The sequence below is a fragment of the Elgaria multicarinata genome, chromosome 1 (assembly GCF_023053635.1).
Source record: "Elgaria multicarinata webbii isolate HBS135686 ecotype San Diego chromosome 1, rElgMul1.1.pri, whole genome shotgun sequence".
Classification (NCBI taxonomy): Eukaryota; Metazoa; Chordata; class Lepidosauria; order Squamata; family Anguidae; genus Elgaria; species Elgaria multicarinata.
This window is the reverse complement of record NC_086171.1, coordinates 11,419,639-11,439,136: the sequence shown is the minus strand read 5'-3', so window position 1 is coordinate 11,439,136 and position 19,498 is coordinate 11,419,639. Positions and strand designations below refer to the sequence as shown.

At 40.9% G+C, this 19,498-nt stretch overlaps 1 protein-coding gene across 3 annotated transcripts in view; it reads left to right on the top strand.

Annotated features, from left to right (window-relative positions):
- ICA1 (islet cell autoantigen 1) overlaps positions 1 to 17,753 on the top strand; it is a 77,802-nt gene extending 60,049 nt beyond the window's left edge. For 2 of the 3 annotated variants that reach the window (XM_063123358.1, XM_063123365.1), the window contains exons 10-15: positions 412 to 461; positions 2,026 to 2,088; positions 2,239 to 2,280; positions 6,841 to 7,107; positions 15,385 to 15,480; positions 16,827 to 17,753. In XM_063123358.1, the coding sequence (XP_062979428.1) occupies positions 412 to 461; positions 2,026 to 2,088; positions 2,239 to 2,280; positions 6,841 to 7,107; positions 15,385 to 15,480; positions 16,827 to 16,948 (640 nt within the window). In that variant the 3' untranslated portion in view covers positions 16,949 to 17,753. The remainder of the gene's footprint in view (positions 1 to 411; positions 462 to 2,025; positions 2,089 to 2,238; positions 2,281 to 6,840; positions 7,108 to 15,384; positions 15,481 to 16,826) is intronic. The other variant, XM_063123374.1, reaches the window with a different exon arrangement.
- Positions 17,754 to 19,498: the final 1,745 nt, after the last annotated feature.

Below are 19,498 nucleotides of genomic sequence, written 5' to 3'. Positions count from 1 at the left end.
GGCTCCCTGCGGGGAGGGGGGACTACTCAAAGCACCTCTCAGCCTGATGAGGACGTCTACTTCCAGTTTCAATAAAGCTTTGATTGTAGGCCTAGCTTTTGCTGCATCTTTCTATTTACCACTTAATCAGGTGCTAGGTGGGCCTCATCAGGGAGATCATTCCATAAATGGGGGGCCACCACTGAGAAAGCCTTTTCTCGTTGTCACCCTCCAAGCTGTGGTTTTCCTTTGTGGGGGAGGGAGGTTAGAAAGAACCAAAATGCCAGCATCCTTGGAATTTCAGGGTATCTTGATTTGGTTCACAAAATCAAAACAGGGAGGAAACCATAACTGTATGACATTCTTTCCCCCGATAATATGATAGAACATAGAATAAAGTAGGTTCTTCTTTTTTTTCCCTTCCAATTTAAGGTTGATTTCATTAGATGATGAAAGCCTCACCAAGGAATCAGCCGACTCAGGTATTCTTTTGCATTAAGCCTTTCAAATGCCAAGTACACTTCATATTTCTTACTTGTCTTAATAGATGCGGTGTGAACACTTTGTTCTTGCCAGCTACTTTAGAGCATATTACATTGCCTCAGTCAGGTTGCTTTCCTCCCTGCTCTAGGAATATAAAGAACATGAAATCAATTAAGAACAGAGATCGGAGATTAGATGTTTTATTTAACAACTAAAAAAGCTCCTTGAAAAGTAAATGCTGTGGAGAGTAGGCACTTGTTCTGCATCCATCTGCCTGCTACCATTTGCTGCAAGTGAACTTTGTCATTATCTCTTTTGCAGCTAGAGGAACACAGCACCGTGCTGGGGCTACTGCCGGTCTGGGGTTCCCTCTCTCTGCTACCACTTTCCAGGGAAAAGAGATGGGGACCACTGCCTAAGCAGCCACAACACTCTGCCGTGTTTCCCCAAAGGCACCAGGCTTTTTCCTTCCCTTCTTACCCTGTGCGCTCTTTCCAAGAAAATGTACTCACATAGTAGTGGCAGAGTTGGGCTTCGCTGAGGTTTTAGCATGTTCCAGGTGAGTGCCTCAGAGCAAGACAACCTAAAATTATCACAGCATTTTAAATCAAGTAGACTCTCCAATAAATAGATAGTTAACTGGAGAGGAATACAATCTATTTAAAATTGGTCAATCTTCCAGGCAAGTAAAAAATTGGCATTTTTTAAAAAAATAATAATTTTGTAGTAAAACCGTTCCCTAATTTGAACAGAGGCACCTTAGGGCCTTGCTAGACCTACCTTTACATCCCGGCGTGTGGAGGGGCCAGCCCGCCCTAGAAGTAGCAGGGGCTGTCACTCCTGTCTACACGTGACACGCGACGGGGGAAAGGAAAGCCCTGTCACATTGGCCATTTTTTTTTTACATTTAAAGGGGCCATGTGCACAGGAGTGCACCAACGATAAGGTAGGCTTTTTTTTAAAAAAAAAAGGGTTCCCCGCTCCCCCCTGCCCCCGATTTCCCCCCTCCATGATGTCCGATGCCCCCGCCTCCCGCCATGTCCGATGCCCCCCGCCCCCCGCCATGTCCGATGCGCCCCCTGGCCGCGATCTACGATCCCCCCAGCCGCGATCTCCCTCCCCCCAGCCACGATCTCCTCACCCTGACTCCGCTCTTCCCCCCCCCATCCTCCCACCAGGTCCGCTCTTCCCCCCCAGCCCCCATCTCTCTCCCCCCCCCCCCGGGCCCAATGGGCACAGCTAGACCTTCCACAGCCCCAGGCTCAGCCTGGGGCTGCAGAAATACCGGGCCACATGACCCTAGCTGCAATGGAGATAGATCCTGATCTTTTTGTGAAATGAGTTTTGCTTTCGAAAGACATCAAATTGAGGAAAGGGCCTATGAAGTGTAAATATAGTTTCTATGAGTGCCTTGTAATGGCCTACAGAATAATGGATAGGTATTGTATTGCAATTATATAAAAACATTTTGCTGAAAACACCTCTGAAGATTGATTCAGATTAAATAAAAAGTGCTAATAGTACAATCTCTGCTGGATTTGATTTGATATGTTTTGGTTACAGCAGAAGATAATAAGGACATCCTGAGTACTTTGGGGGAGAACTTCAATCACAGAGAGAATTCAGGTATGTTTCCTAGAAATGCGGTGAAATCCGATACATGTCTACTCACTAGGGAAACCCCATTGAGTTCAGTGACATTAGCTCCCAGTAAATATGAACACTACAGAAGTGTCTTCAAATCAGTGATTTCCTTTCTACTTTGCCTTTTTCTAGGAGCTATAGATGACTTATTAGATCTGAAACCGGAGGGAAATGGTACGTAATCTTTTTGTATGACTGTTTTATCAGTTCTGCAAAAGGGCAGCAAACATAGTATAATTTAATCTTAACCATTTAAAAGCTAGCTGTTTTTCAATGTGATCATCCACTTTAGGTGTGTAAGTGTTGTAAAAGGAATTTCAGGACGATATTGATGTAGAGAAGTACCCCGTTCTAGACTGATGGTGATTGTAATAGAGTATGTTAGGCAAGTTCCTTGACATCAAACATTGTAAGCAACATTCTCCCACTGATTTTTTAACCAGACATAGTTCAGTAATCCATCACAACTATGTGTTTGTGGGAAATTGTGTCTTCCATATTGCAATCATCCTGGCAACTCTTGTATGGGGAAGGGGGAGCTGAGAATTCTTGCACCTATTCTATCACTTTTGCTAATAGCATCTGAGGCTAGAATCTATCATGTAATAAAAAGGCAGGTATAGTTTCCATTCTGTACACTTCTTTGGATTTCATGCAAAATAATGTATGCACTAGGAAGAGTTTGCCCCAACCTAAGGATAAATCTACATCAAAAGAAAGATAGTAACAAGTGTATTGCTTTCTTAAATATTGTGAGGGCAAGGGAAACTTTATGAATATGAGGGATAAATTTACTGTTGGAAAAAAGGAGTACCAAGGAAATAGTCGGCACAAGGCAAAAACAGAAGGAAAGGGAAGGGAGAAGTAACAGCAAAGCAAATATTGTATTGATAAGAACCATGCTGCCTTTTTTCTTTTCTTTTCTTTTGAGTAAGAACTATGTTGATAGTGAATAGAGAGCTTCCGTTTTAGAATACAGTGAAATACTTTACATATATTATATCTTTATACATTGCATAATCATGGAAGTAGTATACAATGACTGCATAAAATAGCTTTTCTACTGCCAGATTTTCCCCTCTATTGCGATACATGTAATTTCTGGCATCACAGAGGAATGGTGGCATGTTATCATTAAAACAATGCTCTTAATATCTGTTGTCACTTCATCATCCCCTGCTTAGTGTGGAAGTTCCTGGAAATAATGCAGGTCTTGCTTTATGCATTAAAACACTATGCAATATATCAGGGCAGAGAGGTTGAAATAAGAGGTGTCTTTCAAATTCAAGGAGACAAAAGATTTTCACTGCTTTATGCCACATTTGTCACAAGAGTTTTGTAGCTTCTAGTTCTATAAGAGAGCTTTCTAGTGCAGTTGTTTTTAATTTGAGCATGTCCATCAGCTGTGGATTGTGAAATGAAACATTAGTGGTGACATGAGCTTTACCATGACTGAAGGTTGGATTGTGATTTTCTAGCTGTAGTAAACTGTAGTAAATTTGATAACCAAATTATCCTTTCTTTGCAAGAAGGAGGGAGGAGTGTTGCCAATCTTTTAAGATTTCCAGTTCATTCCAAGTTTGCTATGCTGAGATGAAAGCTTTGACTGCCATTTTGATACAACTGGAAACTTGTAATAGATTATGCCAATATAGTTGAATACTTATATTGGTGGACTTTCTTGGCAAGAGCAGAACTGCAAAGAGGATTGAAATAAAGGGCTCATCTACACCAAGCAGGATATTCCACTATGAAAGCAGTATAAAAGTGGTATAGAAAAGGCAGGAGCCACACTGCTGCTTTATAGCAGTATTGAAGTACACTGCAGGATTTACACTACTGCTTTATGTTATACTGAAGTGCACTGACAACTGTTGGGGCCCATGACACAGCTTCACCAAGCAGGATATAGCACTATGAAAGCAGTATGAAAGTGGTGTATGGTATGTATCAATAGGCCCCAACAGTTGTCAATGCACTTCAATACCGCTATAAAGCGGTAGTGCGGCTCCTGCCTTTTATATACCGCTTTCATAGTGGAATATCCTGCTTAGTGTAGATGAACCCTAAAAGTCCAGGCCTCGGATAAACTTTAGCCTTCATGTGGATGCTTAATGAAAGTTTAAGCTGATGTTGTCTTTTATCTGAGTTAGTTTTATTCCTAATTTGTAAAGTGTGTTTATTCTCCCAGGTGACATTGACTCGTACGCTTGTTTAAAAAGTCAAATTTGTCCCCTACCTCTCCTCTTTTACACTCCCAAACAGTTCATTCTATGTTCTTGTGCTCTCTAAAAGAAAGCTCCTCTCTAAAAAAGTTGCCTTTAAGTAAAACCTACTATGGTGGCTGTAGTGAACGTTGTGCTTCAAAGCCTTCTTTTATCTGTATCTTTCCATTATGCCCAGCTCATTACAAATGTTTATGATCTCAACTGTTTCATGTGTGGAGAATGTGAGTATACAGTTGACTACCTGGCCAATTGAAGTTTTATTGAAGAAAGCTGGGTCTATTGTGTGTACTACCACTTATTTGAGGGAAGCTACTCAGATCCACAGTGATGCAGCATGAGAGGAGGCATAATGGAAAATTACACTTTGGGGCAAAACTTGAAGCACAGCTGGAAAAGGTGCTGGGTTGTGCCCCATTCCTGCTTTCAACTGCAATAATTGATAAAGTTCTGATTTTATTTATTTATTTATTATTACATTTATATACCGCCCCATAGCCGAAGCTGTCTGGGCGGTTTACAAAAGTTAAAAACAGTGAACATTTTAAAAAGTATACAAAATGCATTCTGAAAGTGATAATGCTGACGGAAGAAATAGAAAAGTACATTGTTATTTACCCTACATTCAGTTTTGAATCTGGTGCCATCTTCAAATTTGCTGCACATAATTTTTCCGGTAATTTTTGGAATTAAGTTCTCCTTGGAACAACCCAAATGTGACACAGCCCTCCTCGAGTCTGCTCTCTTAAGGATAGGTTAAAATGTGGTTGGCCAAGGTAGGGTTCCCGGCTGTTATTAACCTGCAAGCTCTGGCTTGGGTAGCAGATTTACTTGAAGTTCAGGCCAACCAGCATTCCCCTTACATAGATGGTGCCCAACTAAGGTGCAATTTGAACCTAAAACTTTGTTTCACTGTTTTCCTTTACTTCTCTGGGCTCGTTTACATTTACTAGCTCATCAGGATAGTGTTCCTTTCCCTGCAAGTATTCTGTCTTGGGAAAGCTTTGTAGTAGCCAAGGCTACCTTATTGATTTTTGCAGGTCTGGTTTTACCATTGGACTTGACTGATGTTTAACCACTGGATTCAACCAGGGAACTAGTTGTGGACCATTGTGGGTTCAAGCAACAATTGCAACAGACATTATATGTTTCTTTATTTAACAGACAGATGTATATCTCCCCTTTCTACCATTTAAATTTTCAGGGGAGCTTGCAATTAAGTTTTAAATGAAAAATATTATAGTTTCAGCAAGGATGGCCTTTTTCACTGTCTTTGTACAACTGTGGCTGGCTGGGTACTGTGTCTTTCTTGCCCTTGACTATCCATCTCTGTCCCTCCAGTGCATGGGCACACAATCAATTTGCAGTGAATTGCAACATCTCATTGCCTTCCACCTTGGTCAAACAGCTAAATCCTACTCCCTTCCTGTTTTCCTTGTCATCTGGAAGAGAGGCCTTTCTATGCTTCTCCGTGATGCATTTCCTTCATTTTTCACCTTGCAGACATCTGAGCCAGCAGCCCAGCATAAGGTCACCCCATCCAGCAAAACTTCTGGTTTGAATGCTCAGTAGGAGTAATGTAACCATAAAGTAAGCTGTTCCTTTGCTAGGTAATCCATCATGAGCCTTCTATTTGTTGTCCATATTAAATTACATCTCCTATTATAGCAAGGGTAAGGACTGCTGCAAGAAAAACAGTTTTTGTGATGTTTCAGATCATTGGCCAAAATGGATCTTTTGCTGAAATATCTGGTGTGTTTCTGAAAAAGTGTGTGGGGGGGTATCGTAGTGAAGGTGTTTGCATTTCAACAGCTGCTTTAGCATGAATTGTTACATCAACTGTGACATCTGGAGAGGTTAATTGTGTGAAATCATAAATGTCCAGACAGAATTCCACAATGAATCCCAAAAGGTGAGGGATGAAAAGTGGTAATAGGAAGGTTAACTAGCTCAGACACTCCCCTTAAATGGAAATCAATCATAGGGCTCATATACACCAAGTAGGATATTCCACTATGAAAGTGGTATGAAAGCAGTATAAAAAGGGCTGGAGCCACACTACTGTTTTATAGCAGTGTTGAAGTGCACTGACAACTGTTGGGGCCCATTGACACATACTTTCATAGTGCTATATCCTGCTTGGTGGAGATGTGTCATGGGCCCCAACAATTGTCAGTGCACTTCAGTACCACTATAAAGCAGTAGTGTGGCTCCTGCCTTTTATATACCGCTTTCATAGTGGAATATCCTGCTTGGTGTAGATGAGCCCATAGATTACAAAGGAAACTGCTTTATACTGAGTCAGATTACTTGTCCATATAGCCCAGTATTATCTACTCCAATTGGCCACCAGCAGATAGGAGTCTTTCCCAGTCCTATCTGGCAAACATGTGCTCTACTGCTGAACAATGGCCTCTCTCCTACTGGTAGATCTGCATGGGCATTCTTTCAGTATTCACCTCTGTTCTTACCTGATCTTTAACTCTGGCACTTCTACTTTTCCCATCAGCATCAAAGGACCCACTTGCAAACTCCTTGGAGCCTGAGGCTGCTGATAAGGACGATATGGTATTACTGAATGAGATTCTCAATGCTTCTTCTTTGGATGATGGTGAATTCAGCAGGGAATGGACAGCTGTCTTTGGAGAAGATCCACTCGCTGACATAGCCACAAACTCTTCTGTAGGAGAAATGGAGAGCAATCAATCCTCATCAGGATTCCTTCCTTCTCAGCTTTTAGACCAAAACATGAATGATTTGCAGTCCTCCCTTCAAGGTAGGCTTTTTTATTGCTGGTATTAGAAAAAATTAGCAGTAGAATGCAGTCTGTTGCTAAGTAAATGAACTCTTTATGCAAGTAGATTGGTGCAGTGGACTAATTTAACACTGAGCACTTTGACAATGGTTTGCGGATATAGCACTAAATCATGGTATAGTCTTACATGCATAAGCTTTGGGCTCCCTGTTCCTTGTCTTCCTCCAGCACAGCAGGATGAAAATTGGAAGCATCTTCTTCCATTTTAAACTAGCCACAGTTTGTCTTTCCATCTGAATAGGAGCAAACTTGTTACTTTAAACTATGACTTGTCCAAACAAGGATCAAACTGTGTCTTCTTGATCTCAGCTTGTTCAGATAAACCATACTTTACTAACCACAGTTCAGACAAATCATGACAAATTCTGGTTAGGTTAAAACAAAAGTGGATTCTTATGATCTCATTGTGGATGTGCCAGAGGAAGAGAAGGGAGCAGGTTTCTTCATATGACACAGCTATGGTTTAGCAATGGCAGAACCAGCTTCTTTCTCTCTCTCTCTGGCCTTAGCTTAGACCTAAGGTTTATCCCGGGATCGCCCTGGGGTCATCCCTGCCTGCTCCCAGGATATCCTGTGTGTCATTTACATGAACAGGACGATCCGGGATAAACCTTAGGTCTAGCTAAGGCCTCCCTCTCTCTCTCTCTCTCTCCCTGCAATCCCCCCTGCTGTTGCTCTCCCTGAGTATCTGTTAGCTGCTCTTGCATTGCAAAATATATGCATCTGCACATCAGGCTTAAAATGAAGCTGCTTTATTAATGCAATTCGTAACTCTAGTTGCTTCAGAGCTCCATGTACAGCAGACCAACCTTCTTGCTGCCAATATTCGATGTTAATCTTTCTGGTGTGTCTTGGGCAGATGGTAGTTGTGGGAGGGAGGCGTAAAGGGTGAAAGGAAAAATTGTCTCATTATTTTTAGAGTGAAGGGATGACGTGTGTGAAGGGTTCTTAACTCCTCCAGGGTGTTAACGTGGGTTGGTTTGCTTGTCATTTGTTGACGGGAAAATTATTCCTCTGACATTCCTCAGGTAGAAGAAAATAGTAGAGCCTGGAGTAGCAATAAAAAGGCTGTTGTTAAAGGGACCTTGTCAAAACTGGCAAGCCGAGGAGAAGAGTGTGTCATCAAAGGGGCTTTAGTGGCTTAAGTCCAAGTACTTTGGCCGGTGGAACAGGGACATAACTGGCGTCACAGTATAGTGTAAATGCTTAATGGAGCTGAAGTACTAGAAATATTAAGGTAATGTTGTATAGTTCACTACAGGAAAGCCAGCATAGAAAAATGACTAAATCCAAACTAGACATGGGGTTGGATCAAGATTTATACAAAATCAACTGTTCTGGCAGAAGTGGACTTTCCCACCCCTTCCTTCCCATGGCAGCCCTTATTTATTTATTTATTTATTTATTACATTTTTATACCGCCCAATAGCCGAAGCTCTCTGGGCGGTTCACAAAAATTAAAACCACAGTAAAACACCCAACAGTTTAAAACACAATTACGAAATACAGTATAAAAAGCGCAACCCTTCCAGCCCCCCAGAAAATACTAGCGAGAGGCCCTGCAGAATGGAGTGATCTGTGTCGTGAGAGGGTGGGGAAACTCCCCCCAAATTGATCAGAGAGATCTTTCGTGAATGGAGCCTTTCCTCTCAGAAAACGTCCCTTCTTCTTGCAGAAGGCATAGCCTGGATCCAGCCCCAGATGAGGGAGATCTGTGAAGAGCATTGCCCATGGTGGTGATAGTTATTTTTTATTAAAAAGCAACTAATGTGGTATGAGTGGAGGTTAAGTTTAAAAATGGGGGCAGGGGAAAGGAATCAATGGTATCTACGTGTTTTTCCCATGTGGCAAATAGCCACATTTGTGGGGGGGGGGCAGTTTAAATGGGGAGAAAGCAGCCACTGGTGGCTGCATTTGGAATCAGCCTCAAGGGCTTCTGATTTTCTTTTGATAGGGCAGAGGACATAGAAGTTTTCTACATTTATTTTGTGCTTATCATTCCCCCACTCACGGTTGTTTATACGTTCTTTAGACAATATTGTGACTTCTAGTTTCATTTCTGTGTTTAACCAGCCCTTTGGGTGAGTTTTTGTAGTGCAGGGAAAATGCAGCATATAATTGGGAACGTGAAACAAGGTGTGATTTCCTGTTGTGGTTTTGCGCTGTTCTGCTATACCACACTGCCATGTATAGGTTATATAGCAGAAAAGCAGGAAAGGAAACGCTCCTTGTGTAGTGATCCCAATTGTGTAATGAAACTGAATGTGGATATAGCCGATTAATAGCCTTGTGTAGAAGAGCTCATAATGGGAACGGTACTTCTTTCTCTGTGATGAGATAGGCAGCTGTAGCAGGCAAAAGTGCAGGCAGAGGAATAAAACACCTCCTCCCAACACACCTTTCATGATTGGAGTTTCCAGCAGCTGCCTTTTGTTTGAAAAAAGAAATCAAACATTGGGGGAATGATGTTTGGACTTCTTCATGTGAAGTTTGGTCTTTACACTGACAGAGAGCCAAGGGTCTATCTTGTCTACTACTTCACTGAAATGATTCTCGAAGGCCCAAAGAAACTCAAGAGCTAGGATCAACAATGGATCATACTGTAAAAATGCATCATTTCACAATACTTTTCAGAAGGATCCAAAATTGCAGCACATCAATTTCTTATGCTGCCAAAGTTGCCTTAAATGGGTAATAGATATTGCTAATATTCTGTAGCTAATATTCTTAAACAGTAGCTAATGGGAAATTGGTCCATAATCCAACTGAACACATTTCCCAGGGTGAGGCTCATGCATTGCAATCTCAGGCCTTAGCTAGACCTAAGGATTGTCCCAGGCAAATGGAGGGGTTGTTCCTGCCTGCTCCCGGGATCCCCTGTGTGGCATTTGGATGCACAGAGATGATCCCGGGACAATCCCGGGATATAGGCCTGTTCTAGACATGGCCTCAGTGTGCTGACCCCTGCGATTTCCCCAAATGCAGGAAACTCAACTGCATGATTTGTTTTCATTAGCAGCTTCAGCTCTTATTATAGCAAATGGTTCTCCAAGGTTCAGTGATCTTTTCCATCCTTCTTTATTTGCAAATGTTAGGGATTGTATCTGAGATCATATACAAAACATATGCTAGAACAGATGATGCCACCAAAGATGATGAATCAAGGTAGACTATGGCCTTAGCTAGACCTAAGGTTTATCCCGGGGTCGTCCCTGCCTGCTCCTGTGTGTCATTTACATGAACAGGGATGACCCCGGGACGATCCCGGGATAAACCTTAGGTCTGGCTAAGGACTAGAAGTCTCAACTGCTACTTATTTCCAACAAGAAGATTCCACAACTTTTCTTAACAATTTTCCTTGACAACTATCAAACGTATCCCAATAGTCTGTCTATATCTGGAGTCTGCTTCAACTTTAATAACATTTCCAATATGTCATATATTCAAAGCTGTCAGTGAACGTTCGTTGAACTTCTCAAAGTAATCTAAAGTGCCCATCCAGACCCAGCTGAGGACAACTCAGTGGCCAGCAGGAGCAATAACTATTCCTTTATCTTACATAAAGTGCTTCAGCTAATGCACTCTAACATGGCATTAGCCTTTTCCCCCCAAGCAAACAGTATTGTGTTGGTGTTATGTATTCAAATTTTACAATCCACTGTAATCCCCAAGCACTTTGATAAAACAATGGACCGTGTCCCGTCCCGTCCCCCACAACCTTTTGTATTTCAACATGTTCCTTTTGAACATGCAGCACTTTACATTTCTCTTTATAAACTTCAGTCTGCAGCACAATCACAGATCTCTTAAAGGAGCTGCAAGTGGAAATTTTATTATTTATGGTTTTTGTAGCACACTTCCTGGTGTGCCAAATGCAATTATCGTGTTCATTCTCTTAAAAAACAAACAGAAAAACCTTGTGGGACAAGTCCTGACTTGCCCAAGGCCAATGGGAGAGGTCAGGGCTGAGCAGGGGTTTGGGATTCATGTCTGTTTGGTTCAAAGCCAACACACTTCCCCTAAATAGAACACACTAGCTGGAGGGGTCAGCTCAGCTGTTTGCAGCGATATTGCTTGTCTGTATAATCCAGGATAGCATTGAGAGGGCTTGTTTTTCTTACCAGTTAAAGCTATACCCCATTAAATAATTGAGGGGATGTTATAAATGCATATGATTTCTCATTTGCGTAGCTGAAGAGCCAACTGAGGCTGCAGTTTTTCAGAGTGGCTGTTCACTGTAATGTATATGGTTTGTGTGCAAAGTACATAAACACTGGCTTTGTTTATTAATATAAAATATCTTTTTGCTAGGATTATTTTTCAGTAATCTGCTGAATGTATGGCTGGCAGAGAACAGTATTCTGCATTTGCAAATTACAGCCTTCATCCGCTGTGTCAGTTAAGCAGACTAGAGAATCGTACTGTAGTCTGGTAATGGATGGGGAACTCAGAAAATCTGAGTTCAAATCCTTACTCAGCTATGTACAGGTCACCATTACTCTGCTTCAGTTTCTCATCTGAACCTGAGAATAATAGTGGGCCATCTCAGAGGGTTTCTTTGAATCCAAAATAAATATTGTCAGTTTGCATATTATACAAAATTGTAAGTCAGTTTGCATATTATACAAAATATACTAAAATGAAGACTTTTTTTATTCACCATCTTTGGTGGAATCAAGCAGATGTAGAGCTTGTTTAAGCCCCCAGATAAATCCATAGCATTTATAAATAAAGATTGATGGTAATAAACCATGCCAATGAAAAAGAATCCTGTCAGGCAGGTGGGGAAATCCTTCTTCAGACATTTATTTTATCCCTCTTCACTTTGTTTTGTTGTATGCTGTGTGAGGTGACCATATAGAAAGGAGGACAGGGCTCCTCTATCTTTATCGGTTGTATAGAAAAAGGAATTTTAGCAGATGTCGTTTATATGCATGCAGAACCTGGTGAAATTCCCTCTTCATCACAAGAGTTAAAGTTGCAGGAGCCCTGCCGTCTTTTGTATCTGGTCAAGAGGGCAGAGCTCCTGCAGCTTTAACTGTTGTGATGAAGAGGGAATTTCACCAGGTGCTACATGCATACAAGTGGTACCTGCTGAAATTCCCTTTTCTCTACAACTGCTAAAGATAAAGGAGCCCTGTCCGCCTTTCCGTATGGTCACCTTAATTCTGTGTGCACTGTATGCTCTGTTGCTCTTTCATTAATATGGAAGTATGGAGAAAAACAGGGAGCAAATGAAATCAGGTTCCTGACACTGCTCAGGAAGCTGTTTTTCATCAGATAAACTGGATATTTACATTTTTAAGGCTGGGGTCCTGCATGCACTTAGGCTTCTTAAATCTCATTTGTTTCAATAGAATTAAACACACTAAGACTGGGTTCAGATGTAACACAAACCCATGGTTTGTGCTAATCACAGTTAAGAACTTCACACTTGTTTATGAATCATGGCTTTGAGCTGCTTGTCTGCTTCTGCTTCCCATCTGTTCATGTCTCTGCATTGTAAATTCACTCCCATCTCCATGGTGCAGCAGCATCTTGAGCTGGAGGGAACACCCTGACTGTGGTTTGTCATGGCCTCTGAATTCAGGCATAATGGCAAATCATGGTTAGCACAAACTGTGATATGGAAGACAGCTTCAGATTGTTTCTCAGGTCAGCCTCGGTATAAAATTTCAGCCTAAATCATCAATCAAGTTATCAATCAATTGTGAATACCTGTTAGTCATGATTGACCAACATGCAGACAGACATTGTACAGGCCTGCTTCCTTTCAGGCATAAGTAGCTCTGAAGTAAGAATATACTCGGCACTTGAGAGGCTCAGGAATTTATTTTTATTGCATTTTTCTGACCCCTGGTCTTTGGTCTGGTAAGTAATCCTTTGTCCTTTAGTCTGTTTTGTCTGTCTACAAAATTATATTCTTACTGGGTCCATTTATTCCCAGTCTTGGATCGTCTCTTGGTACTATTCTTGTACAAGTAATTGTTATGGTTGAAAAGCTCTCTATGCTCTGAAGCCTGGCCTTATTTCAATTGAAAAAGAAAGCTAGGCTTCAAAGCCAAAAAAGAAAACGTTCTCGGGGTTGGGATTTTAAATATACCACTGATGTTGCAGTTACCTCCTCTGGCCACTTTTCTGATTGTACAGACTGCTTTAATAATAATAATAATAATAATAATAATAATAATAATAATAATAATAATAATAATAATAATAATGCTGCATTTGCTTTTGCAACCCCTTCTACTGATATTCCATTTTGGTAAGAATTAAAGGAATCAGTGGAATCATATATCGAATCTTATTCAACATGTGTATAGGAACAGTGTTCTCTGGTTGGAGTGAACTGTCTAGCTATTGCTTCCATGTTTAAATTTAACTGGAAGGGAAGGGATTAGTTTTTGCTTGTTTCAAGTTTCCACATTTCTGCAGTTAACATCTCACTGATATTTTTGCATCTTGTCATATCATGAGCTCCTCTTTGAGCAAGAAAGTAGCCTAGGGTTATGGCTAGTAAGAACTGATCCTGTTGTCCCCAAAGGCAAATGTCCCCCTTTTAACTTCATTGTGTCTTAGCAATGGAAGTATGGCAGAGCCATATCTTTTTGGCAGAGCCATTGGGCAAATGAACAGGTGTTGGGCAGGGTTCGCCCAGAAGAGCTGCAGCCTATCATAGAATCATAGAATAGCAGAGTTGGAAGGGGCCTATAAGGCCATCGAGTCCAACCCCCTGCTCAGTGCAGGAATCCACCCTAAAACATCCCTGACAGATGCTTGTCCAGCTGCCTCTTGAATGCCTCTAGTGGGGGAGAGCCCACAACCTCCCTAGGTAAGTGATTCCATTGTCATACTGCTCTAACAGTCAGGACATTTTTCCTGATGTCCAGCTGGAATCTGGCTTCCTTTAACTTGAGCACGTTATTCCGTGTCCTGCACTCTGGGAGGATCGAGAAGAGATCCTGGCCCTCCTCTGCGTGACAACCTTTCAAGTATTTGAAGAGTGCTATCATGTCTGCCCTCAATCTTCTCTTCTCCAGGCTAAACATGCCCAGTTCTTTCAATCTTTCGATGGAGCCCTTTCTTGGGCTCAGAACTGTAGGCTGGAAGAACTCCAACCTGCCCTTTGAAATGGCAGTCTGGAGCACTCCCCTTCAGCCAATAGATCTGCTTATGAACTCCAGTAACTTCATAATTGTTGTATTGTTTGTTTCAAAGAGGTAATAGATTTAATGGAGCAAACAAGAAAGTTAAATTCAAGGAAGGAAAAAAAACTCTTTACTGTATGCAAACCGTGTTAACTAGCACCTAAAATAAACTGCAGTAACCTTCAGCAATTTACTGAAGTAACCTGGGATAAAGAAGGGAGAGTTGGTTTTGTTTCTATCTTGCCTTTCAGCCAAAGGCAGCTTACACAACAGAGTTAAAAGCAGCATAATACAAAGCACAATATACAAAGACCAACCTAAAACAATGAAACAGTTGTCAAGCAACAGATCAGGACAGCAATTTTATTTACTTATTAAAGAGTTATGCTTCAGTAAATGGGAGCCAGTGTGGTGTAGTGGTGGTCAGAGTGTCAGATTGCGACTGGGGAGACCCAGGTTTTAGTCTCCACTTGACCATGAAGCTCGCTGGGTGACTTGGAGCTAATCACTGACCCTCAGCCTAACCTACCTCATAGACTGTTCTGAGGATAAAATAGAGAGGGGGAGGATCATATACACCACTTTAGGTTCCTTAGATGAAAAGGTGGGATTATAAATGTTAATTAATTAAATAGTTTACCAACTTGCCCAGTCACCTAGGTCATCTGAGGGCATGCTCCTATGGCCCAATTGGAGTCCATCCAAAGAAGAGCCTTCAGTGTGGTGGCTCCCTTTCTTTGGAGCTCCTTGCCTCTGAAGGTCAGTTGGACACTATCACTGTGTTGCTTCCGGCACCTCCTGAAAGCAGCTCTATTGTAGGAAGCATTCTTTAACTGACCCACACAGTTTTTAATGGCATTCTGTTCACAGAAAGGATAATTTTAATATGGTGTTTTAATCTTTTATCTTTTTACTATTTTACCTCTTATGCTCACCACTCTGGAATATGTTTTAAATATGGAACGGTATGCAAATATTGTAAATAAAGAAACAAGTAAGCAAATAAATGCTTTGAGTACTGCTGCCATAAGGGTTGTGATAAGTAATTACTGTTGATTCGCAGAAATGCAACTCTGCTATTGAATTTTAGGTTGGGCAGCCAGCAGCATTCGCCCTCTGCCTGCACCACAGACGACCCAGAAATCCAGCAGCCTGAATACGAACGTCAACAAGACGCCTATGAAAGGTGATAAGTCTTTGCCATGTGTGTGTTTTAATGCTATAGTCAGAGTGGAGTTTAATGGGCATTGGAATATCTACGCTTGTTCATTTGCTGGTGTTTGAAATTTATTTATTTATTTATTTATTTATTTATTACATTTCTATACCGCCCAATAGCCGAAGCTCTCTGGGCGGTTCACAAAAATTAAAACCACAAAAAACATCCAACAGGTTAAAAACACAATTACAAAATACAGTATAAAAAGCGCAACCAGGATAAAACCACACAGCAAAGTTGATTATAAGATTAAAATACAGAGTTAAAACAGTAAAATTTAAATTTAAGTTAAAATTAAGTGTTAAAATACTGAGTGAATAAAAAGTGAATAGAAATGCTGCTGAGACTTGAATGGTGACGGAGAAGCACCACTGTAAAGATGTTCCTGGCTACAGAACTCCCCTGGATCATCCATGGGCCCTACTTCCTCTCTCTTTCCAGCTAAAGCACCCTTTGAACTCAAATACTCCTGGCTGCAGGCAATATGTGCCCATATGGCTCTGCCATCTCCGGGGGTTCTGATGTTGCCACCTGGTGGCCCGTTTGTATTTCTGTGTCTCAGTCTTTTCACAATTTCTAAAAAGTTCTTTAGAGGAAGAGAAAACTTCCAGTGCCCTCAACTCCATTTCAAAAAGTTAGCGTGACCCTAATTCCAGGGATGTTGTGAAAATAAATTCATTAAAATAAATGTGAAGTACTTTGATTAGGTAGTAGGGGAAAGATAAGCCATTAACCTGCCCAACCCATTAAGATCTCCTTTGGACATCCTTATCCTTCTCAAGATGCCTCTGCCTTCTGAAGTTAGGCAAGTTGGCTACTAGACCAAAAGCCTTTCCTGTGGTGGCACCCAAATTATGGAGCTTTTGCCTCAGGCATGTTCACTTAATGCCATCATTGTAATTTTGTAGGTTCTAAGCAGTGCTCATCCTGTTCCCTTGTGCTTTTAATGGTAGTGAAGACGGTCTTAATTGTCTTTTGCTTGCTCTTGATAGGTATGTAATTCAGTTTTTATCTGTTGGTTTATTTGCCATTATATAGTTTGTTGCATTTCCTTGTATTTTAGTGGGGTACTTTTATTGTAAGCCGCTTTGACGGCATCCTGATGAAAGGCAGGTATAAATTAAATAAATAGATACAGAACTGCAGAATACTTAACTTTTCTCTCAACAGCAATACACTAAAACAGGTTTTCTTGGATACATGTGAAATATTTTCTTCAGTAGTGCATTCTAAATCCATAGCATATTTATTTATGTGATAAACAGCTGTCAAGCAATAATCCTGACTTCGTGGTGATCTTTTCTTTTTTGCAGAAGCTGCAAGTTCCTCTAAAGATCTAACTGCTTGGTTTAGCCTCTTTGCTGATCTGGACCCCTTGTCCAATCCAGATGCCGTTGGAAAAACAGATAAAGAACATGAATTGCTAAATGCATGAGTTGTCTGCCTATGGTAACTCTCACTTCATCATTCATAAACACCGTTCTTGGGGTTTTAAATTTTTTAAAACCAGGTCAGTGTGCTGTTGTACAACTTCTCACATCTGTGCCATTCTAATAAAATCAAGGGATTGACCCTCCCCTTTCTATAGGTAACAGTTATTAGCTCTTGTTTTGTATAAAGAGTTTGCACCTTCTCTTTTTTTGTATGTGGATGTACTGAATGAAGTGTTGGTTTAGAGGGGGTTGGTAACTAGATTAGTGTACTTGCTGTAACCTGGGTCTTGACAGAAGGGTGTCACGGCTAATAGAAGAGTGAAATATAAATGATAAACCTATTTTTTAATTTTTTTCTCTCTGTGTAAATCAGAAATCAAAATCATGTAATTCGAGGCTGCATGAATCAATTGTATAGACAGTAGTGTGTAATATACTGCTGCAATGTTAACATAACTAAATTTCTTTTGATATTATCCATAGTGATAAATCTATACTTTGGGGCTAATTATTAGAGGATTATATTGGAGTATCTGTGAATCTACTATACTCATTCTCTAATTTTAAATTATTAGGCGAACAGCATTGCATAAATCCAAATCGACTGCCCAGACTACGTCCTTCTAGCGTGTTCTTTTTCGCCAGCAGTTTCTGCTATTTGAGACCAGGTCGTATTGACTTTGCCAACATGTGCATTTGCAGTAGTCACAGTTTCCATACAAAGCACTTTTCATCATAGCTGGTTTCATACCCACATGTTCTTGAGCCTATTGTGACACTCTTCTTTAATAAAGATGGTTTTGACAAAAAAAAAAGCATGTGTAAATGCCCCTTTGTCAACTGGAATGTGGAAAATCCAACTGATGGAAACATTATCATTTTTAGTCAGAAAATTATCATTCCTTTTCTTGCCTGAAAGAACATCAGATGTCATCAGTTGGCAAGAGCAGGCCCATCATCATCACAAGTCAATCTCAGACATCTACCAGTTGATGTCTGTCCTGAGTACCCCTTTATTTATTTTTAAATGAATAAAAATATTTTTATTTCCAATCAGTGCTGGACAACTGGGACTGGGAGTCACCACCTTAATTTCCCACAATGCCCCCGACATAAGGTCACTGCTGGGTATTGTGGGAATTTTAAATGGTGGCTTCCAGCTGCCCGGTGTTGATCAGAGTAGCTGCTGCCCATTCTGCTGTCAGATAAACCTACATGGGTGGGAGGGGACGTCAAAGGGCACTTCTGGGCAAGAGAATCTGCTACTCAAGAATTCTACTTTGATGTTTTCCATTAGGTTGACTCTCCTTTATCTTCCCAATATGTAAAATGAAACATGTAAAGCTAAAGAAACTGGTGTGTCATCCCTCATTTTGGGTGATAACTTTAGATGACCTTTGAAGACGGACTGCAAAATAACTAGCTGTCTGCAGGGTGTTAGCATTTCTAGGAGAGAGCTTCTAGTCCAGCCCTTGCCTTGGTCTGCTAGTTTTCTACCTTTTTGGATTTTTGCATAGGGAATATGATGCCTACTTGCACTCTGGAGCACTGCAGTCTATTCTACAGCTACCACCTATGCCCAGCCTACGTATAGATCAGATTTCTTTTGTTAGCCAACCATTTACTTTCTACCCTATTTTCATGCACATTTAAATCTGTGATGTAAGAGCTTTGAATTTGGAACTGATCTCCAGGTACCTGACCTTGGGGGGCTTTGAAGTGGTCTAAAACAGCCCTTGAAAACAATAATAAAAAAATATATACTGAAAAGGCAGCCTCTCCATCTTTCTAGTATGTTTTTTTGTGAACATTGGCCACCTAAAGCTAGAGGTTTGTAGGAACACACACATTCTTTTATTTGTGTGCTATTAAAAATGTAATTTGTGGACTTTAATCACTGTCAACTTAACCAAATCTTCATGTCCCAAGTGCTTCCGGTGGTGACCTCTTAATACTCTTCATATTGTTTGTCCTATGCAGGGGAGACAGAAAACCCAAAGCATATTAGCATCTCACATGACTGGTTTAGCCTACTTGATTTACATTTCTATATTTCATATTGTCAAAACCCCACAAGGTGGTGATTCAGAGATTCTTCTAATTATATGCTTAAAGGCAAAGTTAAATGTTGCTGGAAGCAGCTGGTGGTCTTACCAACAATGAATTGTGCATTCCACAATATTTTGCAGATTCTTTTACATTTCCATCCTCTGTTTACAATGCTCTAAAATCCTCACAAGCTATTATTTAGGTCCAAATGTATGTTAGATCTGCAGCCAGCTAAATGGAGTGAAGTTGTAGCTTTGCCAGCTTACAGAGCTAGAATATTTTATTGGGGGAGGGTGGAGGGGGGGGGCTAATGTGAATAGATTGCAGTGGCTTTCAAGCAAGCTAATACGCTACTGTGTCAGACTTAATTAGAGCTGTTTTTAGGTCACAGATCATAGACATCTGAGCTGCAAATGGCTCCCACTCAATCAGGGCATTGTGCGGAAAGTGCTGCACAAGTGTAACAAAGGTCTGCATTGCTATCAATTCACATCACACTTCAG